This window comes from Rosa chinensis, chromosome 5 (assembly GCF_002994745.2).
Source record: "Rosa chinensis cultivar Old Blush chromosome 5, RchiOBHm-V2, whole genome shotgun sequence".
Lineage (NCBI taxonomy): Eukaryota > Viridiplantae > Streptophyta > Magnoliopsida > Rosales > Rosaceae > Rosa > Rosa chinensis.
The window spans coordinates 7,958,477-7,981,394 of NC_037092.1; the positions used below are offsets into that span (position 1 = coordinate 7,958,477).

General features: G+C 39.3%; 3 protein-coding genes across 3 annotated transcripts; 1 reads left to right on the plus strand and 2 right to left on the minus strand.

Annotated features, from left to right (window-relative positions):
* Positions 1-11,793: 11,793 nt before the first annotated feature.
* LOC112165286 lies at positions 11,794-14,773 on the minus strand. Its single transcript, XM_024301774.2, has 4 exons — positions 14,180-14,773; positions 13,369-13,994; positions 12,448-12,963; positions 11,794-12,296 (listed from the first exon to the last, which is right to left on the minus strand). The coding sequence occupies exons 1-4, from the start codon at positions 14,430-14,432 to the stop codon at positions 12,168-12,170; spliced, it is 1,524 nt and encodes a 507-aa protein (XP_024157542.1). The 5' UTR covers positions 14,433-14,773; the 3' UTR covers positions 11,794-12,167.
* A 1,550-nt stretch (positions 14,774-16,323) lies between these two features.
* On the plus strand, positions 16,324-17,789 carry LOC112165288 (transcription repressor OFP5). Its single transcript, XM_024301778.2, has one exon. The coding sequence runs from the start codon at positions 16,416-16,418 to the stop codon at positions 17,580-17,582; it is 1,167 nt and encodes a 388-aa protein (XP_024157546.1). The 5' UTR covers positions 16,324-16,415; the 3' UTR covers positions 17,583-17,789.
* Positions 17,790-18,208: 419 nt separating this feature from the next.
* Positions 18,209-20,499, minus strand: LOC112165287 (heat stress transcription factor A-4c). Its single transcript, XM_024301777.2, has 3 exons — positions 20,121-20,499; positions 19,607-20,024; positions 18,209-19,470 (listed from the first exon to the last, which is right to left on the minus strand). The coding sequence occupies exons 2-3, from the start codon at positions 19,820-19,822 to the stop codon at positions 18,325-18,327; spliced, it is 1,362 nt and encodes a 453-aa protein (XP_024157545.1). The 5' UTR covers positions 19,823-20,024; positions 20,121-20,499; the 3' UTR covers positions 18,209-18,324.
* Positions 20,500-22,918: the final 2,419 nt, after the last annotated feature.

A 22,918-nucleotide genomic window follows, 5' to 3' on the forward strand; every position in this document is an offset into this window, starting at 1 on the left:
TGGCTTATAGATTTCATAATATGGTTCTAAGTTCAGATGCAGAAATTTATCGTTCATTGATATGTAATTCTTACACATGCACTGCCCAGTTAATGCTTCTGATTCATGCTGCAAAATAACTTCTTTATGCTCAATAGGGTTCATGCCTAATTTTGATTCACTCCAATTGCAGTCATAATTTACACACAAGTAGATGTGGATTTTAGGTCGATATACTACCAGGTTTTATTATTGACAAAAAGAAAGTTTCTGAAAACTACTCAATTTGCAACTGAACTGGTGATGCGTGGAGTTGGGAGTTACCATTTTTGGTAGGATGGAGGAGTTCAGACTGGTGTTGGCACTTTAAAGTCTCAGCTAGTTAAGGATAGGGATGGAGATATTTTAGCAGTAGGAGCTTTCTGGAGACTAAATTTGTGATTAGTCTAGAATGATGTAAGATAGGACAAATATTTCTTCTTTCATTTAATTGTCATTCAATTGTTTGAATGAACAAGTAGTTTTCAGTTTGGCAAGGTCCCATAGACGAAACCAGTTTCATCCATTAGATTCTTATCAGCCTATCATGAATGTCAGGGTCATATCACTATGCTGGGAATACTGTCTCCAATTTTTTTTCAGGTAGATAGTGATATAGCATTGGCAATCAACCTTTCATCTCCAATGAGTTGATGGCGCACCAAACAGTTATCTATCTAACGGTTGTAGTTTTCGTAGTTTTGACTATAGAATTGCAATATGTGCTGAAAAAACATGGTAAGATTTCACTTGTCTCTTTTACTTTTCTTTGAAGGGTATGCTGCTCTGTTAGGCACCCACCTGAGACTGTTGGAAATTTCCACTTGAAGCAGAATCTTCATGTAATTGAGAGCTTTTGTAATGGGCAGGGTCTAAGTGGGGGCATTGCTTTCACTGGCCATACAAAAGTACTTATTACTATCAGATTGGAGATGATGAAAAACATTCAGCTGAAGCTTTTTGCAGCAGCTGTGGCAATGATGGTTGCTAATGATAGTTACACGACACCCATATTGCTCAACAGCCTATACCCCATATTCTTGGTCTTCTTCTTCCTTGTTTTTTTATGGAAGAAAATCACCGTTTTATTGACTATTCCACCTATAAAATAATGGTGATGTAGATTTTTCTGGGTCCCGAGTAAAAGATGAAACTCTCCTCTCCGTGGCTGGAAATGTAAAAAAACTACTGGGGTGGTAATAACAGTAACAGCACTTTGTGTGCTTCTTCTTGCTCCATTTGGCAAAGCCTCTGTGGAAGTCACCGTCCACTGTACTAGATCACCTTTCAGTTTCACCCTCAAAACTGGGCAATCTCTGATTCTCGACGAAGACATTTTACTGGTTTTCTGTGTCGTTTCGAAGTTGCCTGGCCGGCAAGAAAAGTCTCGATACTTCATAGTAGCCATTCAGACTGATGCAGTTACAATTTAATACGTTGCTTCCAAGGCGGGTTAGTCTGTTGAATCAGAAACTTTCTCTACCTTGGATTTGGGGGCGGGGATTTGAAACGGTTATTATTATAAAAGATGGTTGAACGTTATTTCAACCCAGAAAGTCTCTTTTGCCGGCCTCACACTAGAAAGTAGAAACAAAGGCAGGCATATCTAGAGCATAAGATGGCTCGATGAAATAGTGATGGATTAAGTTGAAGTCCATTTGGTTTCCGTGTGTTGGAATTTTCAGTCTAAGACTCTAATCAGACGTACTAATAGAAGAGGCCATTGCACGAGAAACATGGCAACCACAACCCCACTAAATGACATGGTTTCTTCTTGATTCCCCACCATAAACAAAGAAGAATTTAAGTTTCGTTTTTGGCTAAAAACCAAGAATGGTCCATTTGAGAGTTGATTCACACTATGTGCATACGACTGAATTTGAGCCAGTCTACTGAATCAAATCGTGCTTAGGAATTCTGTAATCGGGCTTTTCACGTCAAAGGAGAAAAAAAATTGGACAAAGAATATTAAATGGGTGGTTGATTAATTCTCCATATATAATTCAAGTTTGATGAGTTCATATGCAAATCCCATGTCACAGAAGATAGGTGAGTTCATATCACATGTCTCCTCATAAATTATCAAAATTACCAGAATTTACACCGGAAACATCCAACTACCGATTTTGATGTTGTTTATGTGAAATTAGAGCAGTTAATTGATTTCATTTCTTCTAGCTATCTTAGATTTCATGTGATGGTATGTATGTCTTCTTCAGCATGATAACGAACAATAAATGCACAGGAAATTTCGAAGTTAAAACTAAAGGCTTATAACAGCTACACGTTTCATTTTAATATATAAAATTGCAACAAAAAAAATATGAAATGTTGGAGGAAACTAAAATATGTGTTCAGATACATTATGAAAGGGCAAAAGTCGAATTCACCTGTAGTTGATCATCTTATTGAACAAATTGTCATATACTTATTTTCAACAAAAATGTTGTCATACTTAGATTTATTTAGATTAAATTAAAAAGTGATGACAGAATGTCTATTTAAATAAAATTGAAAATATCATCTTCCGACTAATTTTGTGTCGAAAGAGATTGAGGAGAAGGTAGAAGCATCTTTAAACTTATAACAGGATGAACCAACATATTGTGAAACTCAAGTAATCAAGCGACTGTATCTTTGTCTCCTTGGTGGTGTTCATTGCTTAGGCATAAGCATGTTGAAGTCACTAAAAGTCCAGACAACAAGTTGATCAGGTTCTTTGAAAATGGACATTCATTGCCTTTTAGCTAGACTGGTTCCTGGATCCTACAAATCAATTAACCATTAGTACTGTTAATTCACATTTAGACCAATAGGAGCTAATTTAATCTTTCACAAAACTAGTTGAACGTCCAACTTTTCCTAAAGTTTTACAATTTCCCTCGAATTATGATCTGCTTTTATGTTAGGACATGAAATTTTAGACAAGAATTAGTAAGTCATCGCTCAAGTTTTATGAATCTGATATCATATACACTTTTTTTTTTTAGAATAGATATCATATCATCTTATGCCCTTGTAAATCTTGAATTCTTAATTTTTATAATAGTAATCAAATGTAACATGGAAAACTGCCCCATTACTAAACTCAATAGATGTGATAATAGGGAAGTCTTTATTTTAAAGGTCCTAACCCACTTAACTTTCCATGCGAAGGTATGTAATCTTCAATATGACAACAAATTATAAATGCATAAGATTAGAAGTCACTTAAAAACTAAATAATAGTATAATAAATGGAACCGGGCGTGGGGCTGAGCCTCCCAGCTAGGCTAGGTTCCAAACCCCTTTCAAAAAAAAAAAACTAAATAATAGTTTGTACATCGTTAGGTTTAGATAGATTCATGGGCAAAATCATGTATGAAATGAAATGTTGGAGGAAATTATAGATATGTATTAACATTAAAAACACACTAATTAATGACCTCATTCTCTCAAGTATAGTGAATTTATTTTCAATTCAGGTGTAGTTCATGTTACTACTAATCTTTCCGAAACTACAAATATACCTAACTAATCATTTCATATTTTCAATTCAGGGCTGCTATTCTTTTTGTGCCACAGGTAATTTGGATCACTACAACCATATGGAGCATTTGACATAGCGTTTTTCTTTTGTTTTTGAGTAATCATCGTTGTGTTTGAAAGGTACATGTTGCATGCCATTCATCTGTATCCATGAATTTGGTCGTTTAGAACACTTTAAAGATAAACAAAGATTATATAGCTTTGCTTCGTGGATTTACAGTCCTTAAAAGAAAGGTTAGAATTCTCTAACCACTTCAATGTGCAAGGAAACTTGAATAGACTTCACGTTATGAAAGCACAAAAATATGAGTACGGGTTTGTTTTTCATTCAAGTGTCGGATATGTGAAAATAGAGCCGATTTTATGCACACATATTTCATTTGTTTTTTCTTGAATTCAGTGTGAAGGTATGTCTTATTGAACATGATAGTAGTAATTTTAGAGTTAGAAACTAATATTTATCACAAGTTCACAACTATACATTTAGTTAGATAGATGCAAGTGCAACCATATGAAATGAAATGTTGGTGGAAATTAAAATATGACTTAACAGTCTCAACATAATGATTTCATTCAAATATATTGAAATGTTGTAAATGATAATGACTATTCATGCAATAGGTATTGCTTAATATATGCGATTGACATACTCGTAATGTATGCGATTGACAGACTCGTAATGTATGCGATTAACATACTTGTAATGTGCGATTGATTAATATAGCTATTATGTATTGCCTTTTGTATACATGATGTAACCCTATATAAACCTCATGGTGAGATGAATACAATATAATTATCCAATTCTCTACAACACGTTGTCAACACGATACTCTAACCCAAGCCCTAGCCCTAGCCAGAAAAAAAACCCTAACACCCGAAATTTCTTTCACCAAAAACTGCCGCAAGCTCCTAGCCCTTGCTAGCCATACCGTGCGCTGCTCCTGCAGCCCTTGAGCACCCTTATGCCTCCTACTGCCCCTGCAGCATCGTCGCACGCCTGCTGCCCATGCAGCACAGCAGCACGCTAGTTCCTGTGCATATCAGCCTGTTTGCAAGCCCCGAAATGTCTTGATCGGGACCTCAGATCAAAATGCTTCCTTCATTAAAGTTGTTCGTCTCTGCCTCTTCTATCTGATCTCCAAATTTCAGCCCTATTGGAGTCATTTTGAGATATGTACACATTCGAAGTGGGAGCTATTCAGAAGCGAATCTGATCCGAATTTCAACAAGTAAGTTTTAAAGATTAAAGTTCCTGCTTTCTTGTCTTTTAAATTCCTTTATTTTTTGCAAGATTTTTAATATACGAATATGGGTTCAATTATTTAATAAAGTGGAATTGTGGGGATTCACACTTAACGAACTAAGAGTGTTCGTATGAACTAAGAGTGTTCGTATGAACTAAGAGTGTTCATAATGCTTGGACTAAGAGCGTCCGTAAGCATCAAATTGTAACCATATTAAAACATTATTGTTTGGTCTAATCCAAAAGAGATTCTTGGAAATTGTTTTCTTGGTAGCATAGCTCGGAAATCTTATTATTTTAGTTTTCGTGGAAATTTAGCTCCGAAACTAATATATCTTCTCTTCTTATTTTCAGGATGTCGAATGAACCTAGACTCGACTTTCCCATGCTTGACTCAACAGGCTCGGATTACCACAGTTGGGTAACCGATCTTGAGAACCACCTCACTTTAAAGGGAATATTACCTATAATCCAGGCACCTAACCCTGATCGTGTGTTCGTGCGAATATTTACAAAGCATACTCAAGCAGTTATCTTGATGCGACGCCAAATGGACAAGGCACTTAGATTGGAGTATATGTCAATCAAGGATGCAAGAGAGCTATAGGTAGCGCTAGAAGAGCGCTTTGGCAATGTCCAAAATTCCCTCCTCCCTGACTTGAAGGTTCAATGGAACAATCTGTGCTTTGCTGATTTTAAGTATGTTGTTGAACATAATTCAGAAGCTCTTCGCCTACAGTTCATGTTGAGGTTTTGTGGACAACCTGTCACAGAGCAAGAGCTAATTGAGAAAACTCTCTCCACCTTCCTCGTTTAAGCCATTGTGGTATCAAAGCAATACCGCACTGAAGTCAATGCTGGACAGATCATGAGGTTTCATCAGCTTATCAATCTCATATCTGTAGCTGAGAAACATGATAACATACTCGTGAGAAATTATAATTCAAGGCCCATTGGAACTAAAAGCATTCATGAGGCGAATTATAATACACCCAAAAGAGGGCGCAAGGAGCGGAACCCTAAGAATAAGGGATATGAGGGATGTATGGGTCTATATAACCGCCCTAACAAGGAAGGAAACCACAGGTTTGGTACGGATACACGTGGTGGCAATGCCACACGTGGGAGAGGTGGTCGTGGTATCCCTAGTCATGGGGGTGGCGCCATGCATGGCTAGTGGTGGAGGCACCATGGGTCGTGGTGGTGCACCAACCCTCCTAGGGAATGCCCACAACGTGCACCTCAGTTAAAGGGAGGCAACCACAATGACATGTGTCATCGATGTGGATCAAGTGAGTATTGGTTCAAGCAATGCAAGGCAAGCGAGCGACTAGCTTCAAGATACAGGACATACAGGGACCTGAGGGAGCAAGAAGTGTACCTTGCAGAAGAAGAAGAAAATGGTGGAGACATCCATCTCACCATAGAGGACTTCAAAGCTGACACAAGGATGCCGCAGACTTTGATTAGATTAGTCCTTTTATTTTCCAAGAATTTTTGTAATGGCAATATGCCTTAGTCAATAAATGACAATTGTATTAAACTCTTTCTTATGTGGTGCACCCAATGAAATATGATGTCTAGGAAAGTCATTGAGATTAATGGTACTTAAGAGAGCCTCGCTCCACAAACATCTCTCTCTACTTTCCTGGTCATATTTGATTGGAGTTACCAAACGGATAGAGTGACTATAATGTGTCTTAGTTTGATTTTATTTTGGATTAGACTTTTTGGGACGTTTGATGTATTTATTGGCTATCTTTATTAATAAAGTATCGTATTATTATTTGATGTCATGGACATGTTTTAATTCTGAACTTTATTATTTTTCAGTATGTTTCCTGGAGAGTTGGAATGTCTTATTGATAGTGGCACCACACATACTATATTGTGACATAGACAACTATTTCTATGGATGATGCTTAGTCGATCTTCTGTGACTACGATGGCTGGACCATCACAATTGATTCATGGTCGAGGACCAGCTCAATTTATGTTGCCAAATGGCATAAGTATTAATGTCACCGAAACTCTATATGCTCCTAGGGCTGGAAGGACCCTATTGAGTTTTAAAGATATAAGAGCCAATGGTTTTCATGTAGAAACACATTGTGAGAATGGACAAGAGTTCCTTTGCATCACCTCTAATGACTACGGACATAAACGAGTATTAGAGAAACTTATGTGTCGATCTAGTGGGTTGTATGCAACCACTATTCGAATGATTGAATCCAACCATGTCATGAGAGATGACTTATGGGATTCTGACACATATAGGCTTTGGCATCACCGTTTGGGACACCCAGGTCGTGATATGATGATCCGTATATTAAAGACTCCACACGGACATCCATTTTTCAAAACGAAAAGAAGTCAGAACCAAAATTCGATCCAAGGTAGGGCTAGCGCCACCTACCCCCTGCGGCCCAAACGTGGTATTGACGCCACCAATACCTCCTTGGTTCCTTTTTCTACTTCTAAAGTCAATTGTGACTTCGTGGCTCAACCGGATACTTCCCTGGTTGCTTCTGAAGCCCATCTTTCATTTTGCAAAACCTGTTCTTTAGCAAAATTAGGATCAAGACCATCCTATGCAAAGGACACTAAAGAAAATATTTCATTCTTACAAAGAATCCAAGGTGATATTTGTGGACCTATTCAACCAACTTGCGGACTATTTAGATATTTTATGGTGTTGGTTGATGCATCGACACTATGGTCACATGTCATGCTACCGTCCACAAGAAATGCTGCATTTGCTAAACTCGTAGCACAAATCTTTAAATTAAGGGCTCACCACTTTGATCATCCCATTAAGTCAATTTGTCTTGACAATGCTGGAGAGTTTACATCAAAAACGTTTGATGGTTATTGCATGTCCATTAGAATTGAGGTTGAACACCCTGTTCCTCATGTTCACACCCAAAATGGTCTCGCAGAAGCTGCTATTAAAAGACTTCAAATGGTCGCTAGAGCATTGGTTATGCGCACCAATCTCCCTGTTTCTACTTGGGCTTATGCAATATTGCATGCAGTTGTGCTCATTCGTCTGAGGCCTACTGCCACTCAACCCTTTTCTGTGTCCTAGATGGTTACTGGATATGAGACTGATGTCTCACACTTACGCATATTTGGGTGTACAGTTTATGTGCCAATTGCGCCGCCACAGTGCACCAAAATGGGTCCTCAAAGACGATTAGGCATTTATGTTAGATATGACTCTCCAACCATTATCCGCTATTTAGAACCTTTGACAGGCGATCTATTTACCGCTAGATTTGCGGATTGTCACTTTGATGAGACAGTCTTCCCGTCGTTAGGGGGAGATAGGAACAATAATGTTCAACAGGAATGACAGGAATTGTCATGGTCTGTCCCCACTTTGTCTCATCTTGATCCCCGAACCGCACAGTTTGAAATTGAAGTGCGGAGAATTCTCGATCTTCAAAACGTAACAGACACTATGCCTGATGCGTTTTCTGATATCGCTAAAGTGACAAGATCACATATACATGCTGCAAACGTGCCTGCAAGGATTGATGTCCCTAAAAATCATGGATATAGCACCACCCCTAGGGTAATGGGCATGGCGCCTCCACCACTAATAGTGATGGAAATGTGGCTCAGGCCGGGCTCCCAGCAAGGAAACTTGGGAGGCCCAAATATTCGATGGATTCTCGCCCGAGAAAGAAAGCGAGTTTGGTACAGAAAGATCCATTAATCATCGACATAAATACCCTGTCTCATGAAGATATTCCAGATTATGGTTATGTCCAAGAGACATCATTGGGGGACACTCCAATGTTAGAACCAATTCCAGGGATTAGGGAGATCTCCATGAATTACACTAGTGTACATGAGACATTGAATCGAGATCCTATTATCCTTGATGATGTGTTTGCATATTCTATTGCTCAAGGAATTATAGAACACGATGATATCGAACCTCGCTCCGTTGAAGAATGTCAACGAAGAGCAGACTAGCCTAAATGGAAAGATGCGATCCAGGTTGAATTGGATTCACTAACAAAGTGACAGGTATTTGAGCCTATAACGCTGACACCCCCAAGTATAAAGCCTGTTGGCCATAAATGAGTCTTTGTTAGAAAGCGTAATGAGAAAAATGAGGTTGTTAGATACAAAGCCCCCCTTGTGGCGCAAGGTTTCTCACAACGCCCTGGAATCGACTACGAGGAGACATATTCTCCCGTAATGGACGTTATTACGTTCCGCTACCTTGTCAGTTTGGTAGTTTCCGAAAAACTTGACATGCAGCTTATGGATGTGGTTACAGTATATCTCTATGGGGATCTAGATTCAGAGATATATATGAAGGTTCCAGATGGACTTCAATTACCCAAGTCAAGTGGCTCTAAACCACGGAGCGCGTTTTTAATAAGATTGATACACTCACTATATGGATTGAAACAATCCGGACGGATGTGGTATAACCGTCTAAGTGACTACTTGATTGGGAAGGGATATGTTAACAATGAAATATGCCCATGCGTGTTTATAAAGAGGACAAGTTCCAGATTTGCAATTGTATCAGTTTATGTCGATGACATGAACCTAATTGGAACTCTAGATGAGTTAAAGGAAATTGCTAAGTACTTGAAATCCGAATTTGAGATGAAAGATCTTGGGAAAACACGACTAGAACTCAAGCACTGTAGTGATAGGATTATGATCCATCAGTCAGCATATACTTAAAAATTATTAAGGCGCTTTAATGAAGATAAAACAAAGCCTGTGAGTACTCTCATGATCGGTCGTAGTCTTAAGCCTGAAAAAGATCCGTTTTGTCCAATGGATGAGGACGAATACTTATTAGAGGCTGAAGTGCCCTATCTAAGTGCAATAGGCGCATTATTGTACTTAGCTCAATGCACAAGACCAGACATCTCATTCGCAGTGAACTTGTTAGCTCGACACAGTTCTGCGCTAACACGCTGCCATTGGATTAGCATAAAGACAATCTTTCGATACTTGAGAGGTACGATTGATATGGGCTTGTTCTATCCCTACAGAGAGAAAAGAAATAACGGAAGTGTGGGATCGGACTCCACAAGGCAAAACGCCACCTTCCGTGCTCCTCCTCCCTTCCATTAAAATGACAATGATGTCTTGATGGGTTTTGCTGATGCAGGGTATCTCTCTGACCCTCACAAAAGTCGCTCCCAAACGGGTTATGTCTTTACCTTGGGAAGCACTGCGATATCTTAGAGGTCTACAAAGCAGACCCTTGTTGCTACTTCCTCAAATCATGCAGAGATTATCGCTTTACATGAAGCCGTGCGAGAATGCATATGGCTAAGGTCTGTAGTTAGACACATTTGAGGAACTTATGGTTTGAAGTCTACCACAGATGAATCTACATGCATTTATGAAGATAATGCAGCTTGTATTGAGCAAATGAAGTTAGGTTTCATCAAGGGCGACAACACCAAGCATATATCGCCTAAGTTCTTTTACAATCAGCAACAACAAACACTTCTAAATATTGAAGTGATCCGTTCAGAGGATAATGTAGCGGACTTGTTTACCAAGTCGTTACCTAAATTCACATTCGAGAAACATGTGAAGAGCATCGGATTAAGAAAGTTATCTGAACTCCCATAATTGTAGAAATCAAGGGGAGACCTTGACATCAGAGGGAGGTATGATGTCTACATGTTCGATCTCGAAGAGTGAAGGACGTGTTGTGCTCTTTTTGCCCTTCGATCAGGGTTATTTTTGTCCTACAGGGTTTTTGTTACTTGGCAAGGTTTTTAGTGAGGCAACGATCAAAAGATCATCACTGAGTTTGAGCGGCACAAGGGGAAGTGTGGAAGGATGTCGACTACTCCACATTTACGCGCGTTGTGCTCTTTTTCTACTTCGACTAAGGTTGTTTTTTCCCACAGGGTTTTATTACTTGGCAAAGTTTTTGACGAGGCAACTTAGAAGAGCATAGCAGAGGCAACACTATTGACATAGAATATCCAAGGGGGAGTGTTGTAAATGATAATGACTGTTCATGCAATAGGTATTGCTTAATGTATGCGATTGACAGACTCGTAATGTATGCGATTGACATACTTGTAATGTGCGATTGATTAGTATAGCTATTATGTATTGCCTTTTGTATACATGATGTAACTCTATATAAACCTTATGGTGAGATGAATACATACAATTATCTAATTCTCTACAACATGAAACTCAATATTAGATTGAAAAGAGTATGGAACCACTTTATCTACTCAATATTATTTCATCAATTTGGAACTTTGAAGCAATAGAGACTTTGTTTCGATGTAAGAGGGTTATGCTATTATTCAAAAGGGTTATTATCACAAATGGTACCTGAACTACACCTCAATTTTATTGATGGTACCTAAACTTCAATTTTGATCACAACCAGTACCCGAACTTTTTGATTTCATTTTAAATGGTACCTAGAGCCACCTCCGGTCACTATTTTGACTAAAAACGGCATGGGAGGCAATCAAAGTGATGATTTTTGATGATTTCAAGGGTTGTGATCATATATAGTGATGATTTTTTGATAATAGACTTGCCTTGAACTTGTTTTTTTATTTTTATTTTTTTTAGATTGGGTTTTTTAGCCGGAATAGTGACCAAATGTGGCCTTAGGTACCATTTAAAATAAAATCGAAAAGTTCAAGTACTGGTTGTGATCAAAATTGAAGTTCAGGTATCATCGATAAAATAGAGGAAAAGTTCAGGTACCATTTGTGATAATTATCCTATTCAAAATGTGCTTTTGAATGACTCTTATAGTTTGACACGGGGTTTAGGGTTTGAGTCTCCTGTTATAATGTCTTTATTTGAATAAAACTCCATAATTTCCTTTAAAAAAAAAAAAAATACATGCAGACTATATATTCTATATCCATTTGTTTCTACGTGAAAGATTTCAGAAATCATGTAAAAATTTTAAACATTTGAGATTCGATGAAGTTTGGGTATGAATCTATGATGACAGGTTGTTTTGTCTAATCAATTAATATAACTTCCTAGATAATATAACGATAAACATATAAAACTACTTTTTATATTGTTGCAATAGCAAAGATATATAGAGGGAAAAAATCTAAGAGACTCAAGACTGTAAAAATGGTAGGCATCAATTAAAACCTATATCAGAAAGCCGTTTTGGGACTGCTCTGCTGCGCATTAACTTTCAAGCAAGCTATTTGTTGTGTAAGTTTATGTTGCTGAAATATCCAAAATTTGATAGGAGAAAAAGATTGGTGATTGATTCTGTCTAAAACTCAATCCTTCAGGTAGAAGGTAGCCTTTAGGCCTTTTAACATCGGATTGTTTGAAGCTCAAACAGTCAAGCTAGTTAGTGTCTCTTCGTCTTCATTCATTGCTCAGGCACAAGTATGTTGAAGTCACTAACAGTCCACTCAGCCACTTGATCTGGATCTTTGAAAATTTCAGTCCCCAAATCTATAGACATCCATTGCCTTCTAGCTGGTCTAGTTCCTGGATCCTGCAAATTAACCACTAGTTCTGTTAGTTCACATTTAAACCATTTGGATCAAATTTAGTCTTTCATCACAATAAGTATCAAACTAGTTCTCTTAGTTCACATTTGAACCATTTGGATCAAATTTAGTCTTTCATCACAATAAGTATCAAACCTGGTAAAAGTAAAGTGATTGTGATAACCTCCCAACATCAAGCTCCCAAGTCCTTGAATCCCCAATCCAACCCTCCCCTTGCTTTGTAGGGTACCCATACTCACCCCAAACAGGGTGTGGCAAGATTTGAACTATCTCCTGAGGCTGAGGATTGCTATATGGATCACACAAATTAGAAGGAGCTTCAAGATGCTCTGCAGTCCCGGGTGAGCAGTGCAGGTGATAAGCCGCATAAGGGAAGCGGGATGTGTCATTTCGATGAACTCTAGTTCCATTAGAGAATGTGTGGTAAGGTGGACATACATCAAGTTTTTCTGGCTTGCACCATGCAGGTGTTTGTGGATTTATGATCATTTCACTGTATCTGGTGACGTCTGAAGTCACATTGCCATCACAAGGCAGCCCATTGTTCTTCCAACAGCTCCCCATGTCCATTAGGTAGAACTGGCTGTGAGGACCCCCTCCCTTGATCACATTCAAGGTGAACCTCACTTTAAAATTTGGTGATTCTGGAATCTGCATATCATGGTGAATTCATCATTGATCACTCAATCTTGAGCAAACCAAATACATTCATACGAATCCACAAGAATGTTTTGCTTGCAAGAAAAACTTCTAAAAGAAAGCTACATGAATGTGCCTTTTGAATAGGACTAAAGATCAGTGGTTCTCCCCTGAATTATGACCAGTTTTTTATTGTTTCTCGTTAACTAAACATGTAGGTTGGATGCCCACTGAAGAAAACCGTTTAAAGTTGAGGAGGCAATTGCTAAACTTTGTCCTAGAACATTTTATAGAGGTATTATAGATACCTTGTTTTCAAACTCCTTTTTGCCATGAAAATATGCAAAATGAAAGAAAATATCAAGTGGTTACAGTTTCCATTGGACACATTTAAGTACAAGGAAATGGGTAACTTACAATTTTGGACATCCCTCTTGTAGAGTAATGGTAGCCACCAGAAAATCCATGTGTGGAATCTGATCTCAAGTACAGCATCAACCATGGATACTTTGTTGAAGTTCTCAAGACATGGTGGAAAACCCAACTTCCTTCTCCAATTTTCTTTTCCCAAGTAACAGAATAGTAAGAAGTGTTCCCCATCGTTCCTCTACTCACATCCCAGTTTGAGTCCCACGACCCGAAAAACCTTCCCTTTAGAGTAGTTGTGTCAGGCCACCGCAACTTGGTATAGTCATGGTAAATATATGGCTGCTTCATGCAGCCATCTCCGAAACAAGGAAAGGCGTTGTAGTCAGGCCTAAATGGTCCAACTTTCTGACCATTTTTCGGGCATCTGGCAGCGGTAGTGTCCATGTTGCCATTCTTGAGCATGATCATCCAAAACTGCCATGGATTTGGTGTGTCATCAACTTCACATTTAGATCCCAAATAGAGTTCCTTATCCGCCGCGTAAAGGTCTACATCAAACTGAGACTTCGGTTGCAGACCAAGAAAAGGCTCTCCTGTCGTTAACTTGTTGTCTGCATCTGTAACTCTGTGGACTAATACATAGGGCATCTCATTGCAGATAGAGCAACTGTCACCTGAAATAAAACTAATCACTTCTATAACGCAAAGCTAATGTAAAACACATGCACATCTAAAAGCCATAGCAAAATTTTCATATACAAATTTACTGAAGTAACGAGGCATGAATGTGCACAGAAAATAGTTGTGTTCATCATCCTCTAAAAATTCACAAAGAAATAGAGAATGATAGGAAGCCTACTATTTGTCTGTGGTGAATAAACTCTGTATATGTCGAAGCAATCAGCAGCTCTTGGGCTACCTGTCTGAAGATTTTCTTCTCCGACCTCATTGCATTGATTCCATGACTCTATCGCAACCCGAAGACTGTCTCTTCTCATTTCTGGATCACCAACTGCAGATATATACTCACTCTGGACATTCACAACCCCTTCAAAGAAAAGCTCCCCTAGAACAAGAACAAGAAGAAAAGAACATGGGGTTTGTTTGGCCATTGATGAAGTTTAAGATGTGTTGGTGTGCATTATCTACCGAAGAATGGAATGATAAACAGAACGATTGTGGAGATGGTTCCGTCTTTTATTTTCCGTCTTTTATTTGGGAATCACTTCATTGTCAGGATTTTTGCTTTCTGTTGCATGGAGCATACTCATTCTTGTGAAATGTTTACTATGATCATGGGTCAGTTTGGTGCACGTTCTGTTTCATACAAGGTTAGAGTTGACACTTCCACCAGAATGACTTTGAACATCAGAAAAGAAAGGGACAAACAGATTTCTCACCCCACGCCATCAAAAAGAAAGCACAGAAAGGAGAAACTTATAGTTCTGAATATCCCATTTGAAGCAACAAAGTAAACTACCATCCCAAATTTCAGTTAAGAAGATTTGATGTTGCAACTGACTAGGACCCCATGTAAAACAGAGCTCTCATGCAAAAGTTCATTCTAAATTAGTAAAAAGAGAAAAACCCAATTCATAAGTTGCATGACTTGTTTTGGAAAATGACAAGCAATTTATTCTCTTGAGTCTTATGGTTCCAAAGTCGAAATCAAAGAATAGTTCTTGTATACTCAACTTCAATATGGATCCACCATTCTACCAACAACCTCAGACTAAGATCTTGATTGCATTTGGCCAATTAGAATTACTTTTTACTTATCAATATTGATGCACAAGTTGACCAAATATGAAGGATATGGAGGAATTGCACGATCCGATAAGATGGTTCTGGCCCCTATAGACCAAACCTTGGAACGAACTTGAAAATGGACCCTTCTACCTTTGAAATCATTGCTACTGCCACCTACCAACTGGAAATGCTAGATTGGTACCTTTCTTCATACACAAGCTTTTGGAGATATATCTTAATCACTATACATTCTAAACTTTTGAAATGCCTCAACTAAGAATATACTTATTAGTGTTGATTAAACAAGCCAAAACCCTTAATCAGAAATCCACTTTTTATGTCATATTGTAAAAGGAAGTAGATACCTACAATAAAGTGATAAACCCTAAACCAAAATTTTCCCTTTGGTTGGTTGAGCTGGCAAAGTTCATTTGCATTCTGCATTGGGCATCTACAAAAAGTACTCAAAACCACCAGATCCAAATAACTTTAGATAAATGCATTAAAAGCTTACAAGCCCAAATCAGAAATATTAGCAAACCATCAAGTCTGGTTCCTCCAACTTTCTGGTCACCCAATTCACACAACCCTGTTACATTCAACTACTCTTGCCCGCTGTACTGTACTACTACTCTTTTTTACTAAAGTAGTAAAAAGTCATGAAAATTCCGAACCAAAGACAAAGCAACAAAGCAAAGAAAAAGCAACTCATCTGGTTCATCTAAACAGTATAAATGACCAAAAAGAAAAAACAACCCAGTTCCCCTTGCTGTTTCTGCTCCAAAAGAAACCAAACAAAAAACAAATTGCAAGGACAGTGCAATTGAACATTTTTCCCTCAACCTCTTAAACCTAGTAGTTGTCCAACTCAATCACAATAATGGACTACTCCTATTCTAAATCCTACCCATCATCCAATATCCTCGTACACAGTACTACCTAAATCATAAACATTTTAATTATGTTTCTGGGTGCGTTTGTTCTATGATCTAAGTTCTGTACCAAAGAAGATTCAAGAGGGTTCAGTTTTCATTGGTGTAAAGGAATGTTGGGGCCACTAGGTTAGAGGTCCCATAATGATGGGCACCAATCTTTTTGCCTGGTAGAATCCAGAAAAGTAGGGAAAAGTGCTTGAAGTGGTCACAAGATTTAGGGCGGGCCTTTCTTTTGAAAAACGCAGTAAGACCCCACGTTCCTATTAACACCCTAACCGACCCTCCTTTCGCTGCTACAATTACTCATCCTAATATCCTATAGTTCCAATTCCAATTCCTTTTGCTTCTCTGCAACTCCTCAAACAATTCTCAACCCAAAAGAAGAGAATTCAAGTAGTCACAGTCATAACAATGAAGTGGGGTAGTGGTAGCAAAACCAAAAAGCCTCCACCTTCCTTTTCTGCTTCTTCTTCTACTTCTAAGCCTTCTTTGATCTCCCATGTCTTTCCAAGTTCATGGCTTTCGAAGTTCAAGCAAAAGACTGGCAATTCAGAGTCAAAACCCGGTAAAGTAAATCGAAAAGGGAAGCGGAATTCTCCATCTTTGGGTTCACCAAGGATTGCCAGTGGGGGTGGTGGCAGATTCTATGGTGATGATGATGGTGTTGATGGATATTGGAGGCTGTCTTTTGGTGAGGATAGTGTTGAAGGAGAGAAGAAGAGTAGGGGTGCATTACGATCGGTTCGGTATGAATCCGATGAAGAATTTGAAGCTAAGCCCTCGAAGGTGATAGGCATGAGTAAAAGTGGGAATGCTAGAGAGTGGAAGTTGAGGAAAGGAAATAAAGGAGTTTCAGGGAAGAAGGGGTTAGAATTAGAAAGAGAAGCAGAGGAATCAGAAGAGAGATCAAGCAAAACAGGCGAAGAGGATGATGTACTGGAAATGTTAGCAGCAAGAACAATGTTGACAAAGGAGAAGGATAGTAAGCATGGATTGGCTTCTGGTGCAAGGAAATATCATTATGCATCTTCGAATCTCAAAACAATTGAAGAAGAAGGTTCTGAAGAAAAGCCCACTTCAGATTGGCAAAAATTGAAGGAAAGGAAAATACAAGAGGTGATGGAAAAGAGTGAGAAACATAGGAAATCTCTCTACATAAGCAGGGACTTACAGAGGAAACCAAGACCAAAGCGGAGTAACAGAGTCAGAGTTTGCTCTCCAAGAACAGCTTCAAGAGTTGAAATCTGCAAATTCAAAGCTCTCCAAGAGATGGCGAAAGCGAAAAAGGCAGCTAAGGAGAGAAAGGTGCAGCAGGTGAGAACAGGCTTGGATAGCTTTGCAGTGGTGAAGTGCTCATTCGACCCGCAACAGGACTTCAGAGATTCCATGGTTGAGATGATTGTGGAGAAAAAGATTACCCGGCCAGACGATCTTGAAGAGCTCTTAGCTTGTTACCTGACACTGAATTCCGATGAATACCATGATCTCATCATCAAGGTATTCCGGCAGGTATGGTTTGATTTGAATCAAACCTGTTTTGGTAGTGAACTACAGAATGATCAATGTTGCAATGACTAGTTTTTTTTTTTTTTTTTTTTGTTAGTGGTAGCCAAACTTATGATCATATTGTAAAAAGAATAATAGATAACTATCACTGTTACATTTCTAGCTGCAATTATAGCTTTGATCTATTGCTTCAACATGTGTGAATGTCATCAACAAGCCTAAATTCACAGTTACAACAGAATCCACCCTGGATTTGAAGTTGAAAAGTGAAACTACCAATTTACCAACAATGTTTACCAAACAACTCTAAACAATTCTGGCTTTACCTATTTGCTGATTGCTGAAAGATCCATCATTCAACTTGCAAGAAATACCAGAGAAGCAGAGAAGGAATACGCCACAATTGAGATTATTAAACTTCAAAGCAACCAGTTACCATCTTCAATAGCAAGGGAGAGAGGAGAGGAGGGGGGGGTGCAAATTCTAAGGGGCATACTCAAAACAAATTGAATAACTAATGCAAGAAGTGTTGACTGTTGAGAAACATATATGTCCCTTCTAAGGAAATGAGATTAAAAGAAAAAGGTGTAGAATTTAGACAGAAGTTTAATGTTATTATTTGGTTTCAAAGGTATAAGAATAGCAATTAGCGTATGGTAAGATACTCGACTGAACTAAAGATAGAATCAAGAAGAAAATGAACTCAAACACAGAAGATGTATATATATGTGCCCTAAAGAGAAAATAAACATTCATACCTAAAATATAATATGTAAGCTACTGGGCAGCACAATCCCAGAAAAAACAAATAGCATCATGTTTTCTCTACTGGACTGAGATGCCCCATCTGTTCTGTAAGGTTATTTACATTCCTCATATTCCACCACAACTTGCCATGATCACTTGGATTAATTTCGTTCCCCCTACCATCGGAATCGTTTCTTTCTAACTGTACTTCCTGAGAGTCTGTTGAACCGGGATTCTCTGTCAAGAACTGTTCCCAAAACAAGTCATTGACCCCGGCACCAGTAATTTTAGCTGTTTGTTCTTTTGAGGGTTGTTGTTTTGAGGCATCAGGCTCAAGAGAAACACTTCTAGTAGGCTCAGGAGAAACACTTCTAGCACACTCAAGAGAAACACTTCTAGTAGGCTCGGCAGAAACACTTCTAGCACGCTCAAGAGAAACACTCCCAGCAGGTGCAGGAGAAACACTTCGAGCAGGCACAGGAGAAACAGCTGCAGCTGGCTCCGTATTCATATCAATTGCTGTGGGGGATTTAGATTGATGGTCAACAATACGTTGCATGCAGGATACAGCTGGGCTTTCGGCACAACTTGTAGATTCAGTTAACTCCATGTTTGTATTAGCCTGAAGTTGAGTCTCAGCAACATCGTGAATGGTATCTTCCCAAAATGTCAGGAATGACTCCAATTGCAGTACCTTTCCCATCTCCATATTTCCTCCAGTTACATTTTCCCAACTCCCCATCTGACCACTTCCAATGCTGACCTGATCATAGGCCAAATCGACACTTGAAAACCTCCTCTTCCGGCCACAGAGTTCAAACTGCGGTAAAGGATTCAAGGCAATGTCTGGTCTCTGCAAAACTCGAGCCACAACAGACGCCATGGTTTGCTGCTGCCGTTGCATATGTTGCAAGCGGTCCTTCAAGAACTGCATTTGCAACTCCATTCCCTGCCTTTCCTGCTCGTGCCTCTGTAACTCCACAGCAAGGCGTTCTTTTTCATGGTTCAGCCTCTCAATCTCATCCTTCATACTCTTCCTTTCAGCTTCAGACAACGATGAACTCCCTTGTCCTTGTCCTTGGACCTGGAGGTTCGGCACAGAATGACTATGCACCGGCTTTCGTCTGTGGATGTTCTTCATAAGCTGTGGCTGACCTCTAACAAAATCATCATTCGCGAATTCCCATTGCTCCGGATCAATCTTTCGAAAACCCTATTGAAACACATTCGAATCAAAATTAGCAAACTGGAAGCAAATAAAGCACGACTCCAATCACACATATCCCAATGTCAAAGAACAAGGCAAAACAAACATGATCTGAACTGAAGTGGGAATCTCAGCCACTTACATATGTGTTGAGCTGCCTAATGAAGCTAGAGAAGTTGTTGTGCTTAAAATACTTTGGCAACAAATCTCTGGAGAACTCCGGAGGGTTCCAGACAATGAAGCTTCTATTACTCGCACTCCAAGACACAATTGAATCAGTCGAACAATCATCCACCATTTCATATGTCTTGGAAAGAAAAGGAGGTAGAGATCCAGAAACGCCTTGAACTTCATCCATCCTAATTCACCAACCCAATAACCCCAAATGAAAAACCCAGTAAGCAATGTATTAATCACCCCAAAAACTTTGATCCAAAAAAACCCAGTAAGCAATGTGTCAGCTACTCCGCAGAACTCCAAAATCCCAGCAAAGATTCAATCCTTTAATCTTCATCCACCAATTCAAGTCGCACAAAATCCGGATTTTCAATCGCAAATCCCTGAAATCCAAAATCCCAAATGGTGTGAAGGAAGGAAATGCTAGCCCAAGGAAATAATGGAAGCTCCGGACAGAGTAGGTTGTGCAGTTACCGTACTTTTATGCCCAGAAAAAACCACCCAATACTCGCATATTTGGTTTTTCGTTGGAGAAATTGAAGAGAACAAGATAGGAAACGCAGTTTGACTAATCGTTGAAACAGTTTCAAAGAATATAACTTCACTACATTTCAAAAAAGCTTGGGGCAAACGTAACGAGAATATTGGCGAATTATAAGACAAGGGGGACTAACGAAGTTGCAGAGAAGGCTACTGCGGTGGACTCTCAAATCCCGAAAACGATTCGTTTGGGTCGTGCTTCTCGAAATGTTTGGGCATCCTTTGTCCTCGAAACGCGTAAGAATTTTCTATCTATGTAAATTCGTTTTATTCTATATATCCCAAAGAAAAAGAAGGATATCTCATAGGAAAGGAATAAAGGAAGTGATTATCTGGATATTACCTTCGATTGGATACTGGATTAATTAGTCTGAATCTAGCATTACGAGAAACTTGTGGGTGGAGCCATGTGTTATATAACACGTCCGATTTATCTAACAAAAATGAGTGATACGTGAAAAGGTGATTTTTAGTCATGTGTAATTATGATGTTAACTTATAAGTCACTGTGAGATAATTGGCGATTGAACATGTCATAATAACCGCTAGCTATGATCTCGTTGATTTTCAATTTGGTTCAACAATCAATTTAACTACCTCCTCACCCTAACACCCCAAACAGAAACATACCACGGACTATGAAATGACCTTTTTTTTCTCAGTCAGTTGGGTTATGATTTAATGCTTTTATCGGTTCTTATTTTGCATTAGGTTAGTTAGAGACAAAATTTGGCAAGAAAAAATCTGATTAGTATATGATTCTGGTTTAGGGTTTGCTTGAGCGTTCACGTTTTCTGATTTCTATTATTGGAGTTGGGAAACGCCTGATTGAAATTCATCTGTCTTTAATATTTGCGTGCTTAGGAGGGGGTGGGAGTGACATGCGTGCTTTGGTGGGCGGCCCTCTATAATCAAGGGATTTGATTGTTTAAAGGGTAAGGCTGTTTTTTAAAGGAAAGGTAAGCATCTCCCAACGTCAGCCGTACACATGGCTTGAGATTAGCCCGTTACGCCACCACACGTTTTGGTTACAGATAAGTATAAAAATTGTATAATTATTCCTCCGATCACCGTTAAAAAAGTCTTTAGACTTTTGTGGTTTGTTTAGGAAATGTGACCTTTGAAACATAAATTATCTGTCAGGGTTAATGGGAGAAAGAGTATATCATATTGTGATCCAAATACTCAGCGCAAGATATTTCCAAAGAACAACCATCGATACCTAAAATGGTTTTGGGTATCAATCGTCAAACTCGATCGTGATAATATATGTTGTCATACGACTATGCACTAGTATGAAAACAGCTTAATATTAACTTATTTGCCGCTGAGAAATATTAATTTTCGTATTGTTGTCTGACTATCTAATAGTAGGCCGCCATCAGGGGCGGACCTACTATCATGCATGCCGGGAACAACACATCTAATTATGCATTATTAACTTATTTGCCGCTGAGAAATATTACATTTTGTATTTCCGTCCGACCTTCCAACAGTAGGCCTACTATCAGGGGTGGACCTACTATCATGCATGCCGGGGACAAGACATCTAATTATGCACTAGTACAAAAACATCCTAATATTAACTTATTTGCCGTTGAGAAATATTTCCATATGGCCTTCCAATAATAGGTTGCCATCACATGCATGTTGGGGACAAGACATCTAATTATGCACTAATACCAAAACAACCTAAGAGCAAGTCCACCGGTATGACTTTGCCCGGGCAAAGTGAGAGAATGATGATGTGGTGACCGGGCATGGAGAGAAACAGTCTTCCATCGGCAAACTCTTGACCAGCCAAACTTTGGCTTTACATGACTGAGGTCAAAAAAAGGGGCAAGCCCATGACTAAACTCTTGCCCGAAGTCATCCGGCTGCCAGCTCGGCCAACCACAGAACGTGGCTGACCTCACAGGGGCTGCAGAGAGAGAAGAGAAACAGACGCCAAGGAATTGCTTCGATCTCGGCCTGGGGTTGCTTCGATCTCGGCCTGGGGGCAGTGTCTGGGCCGGCTGACGCCACGGAGTGGCCAGATGAGGTGAGGCGACCTCGAGTTGCTTCGATCTTGGCCTGGGGTTGCTTCGATCTCGGCCTGGGGGCAGCGTCCGGGCCGGCTGACGCCACGGAGTGGCCGGACTAGGTGAGGCGACCTCGGGGGAGCCGGGTCCGTGGACGGAGGACGCCGAAGGAGGGAGAAACAGGCGGGTCGGGTCAGACGAGCAAAGTAAACAGTAAAATAGCAGAAAAGTAAACAGTAAAAAAGCATAAAAGCGAACAGTAAAAAAGCAGAAAAAAACAGAAAAGTGAACAGTAAAATGGAGAAAAAACAGTAAAAATGTGAACAGTGTTGCCCGGGCAAGAAAAAAACGGGTGCAAACCTATGTCCAGTGGCGGTGAATAGTAACTTGACTGGTCGAATTTTTGACTTCTCGACTTTGCCTTTTCTTGACTACGGGTGCACTTGCTCTAATATTAACTTATTTGCCGCTGAGGAATATTACTTTTCGTATTTTCATCTGACCTTCTGATAATAGGCCGCCATCAAGGACGAACCTACTATCATGCATGTCGGAGACCAGACAACAACCACCCCCCTCGGCGGCCCAACATTTATCCAAATCTTCAATAGTTGCCTCATGTATCATATAAAATGTGAAATCTGTCTTTGACTTAACCCCCTCACAAATAAAACTCAGCTCTTTTCAAAACTACTTAACACTATAATGAGTTAATA

Coding starts and splice junctions, on each gene's coding strand:
- LOC112165287 (XM_024301777.2), bottom strand. CDS start 19,822: ATGGATGAAGTTCAAGGCGTTTCTGGATCTCTACCTCCTTTTCTTTCC. Junction 19,471..19,606: donor TTAGGCAGCTCAACACATAT/GTAAGTGGCTGA, acceptor GTGTTTCAATAG/GGTTTTCGAAAGATTGATCC.
- LOC112165286 (XM_024301774.2), bottom strand. CDS start 14,432: ATGGCCAAACAAACCCCATGTTCTTTTCTTCTTGTTCTTGTTCTAGGG. Junction 12,964..13,368: donor CAAGAGGGATGTCCAAAATT/GTAAGTTACCCA, acceptor CATGATATGCAG/ATTCCAGAATCACCAAATTT. Junction 12,297..12,447: donor AATCACTTTACTTTTACCAG/GTTTGATACTTA, acceptor GTTAATTTGCAG/GATCCAGGAACTAGACCAGC.
- LOC112165288 (XM_024301778.2), top strand. CDS start 16,416: ATGAAGTGGGGTAGTGGTAGCAAAACCAAAAAGCCTCCACCTTCCTTT.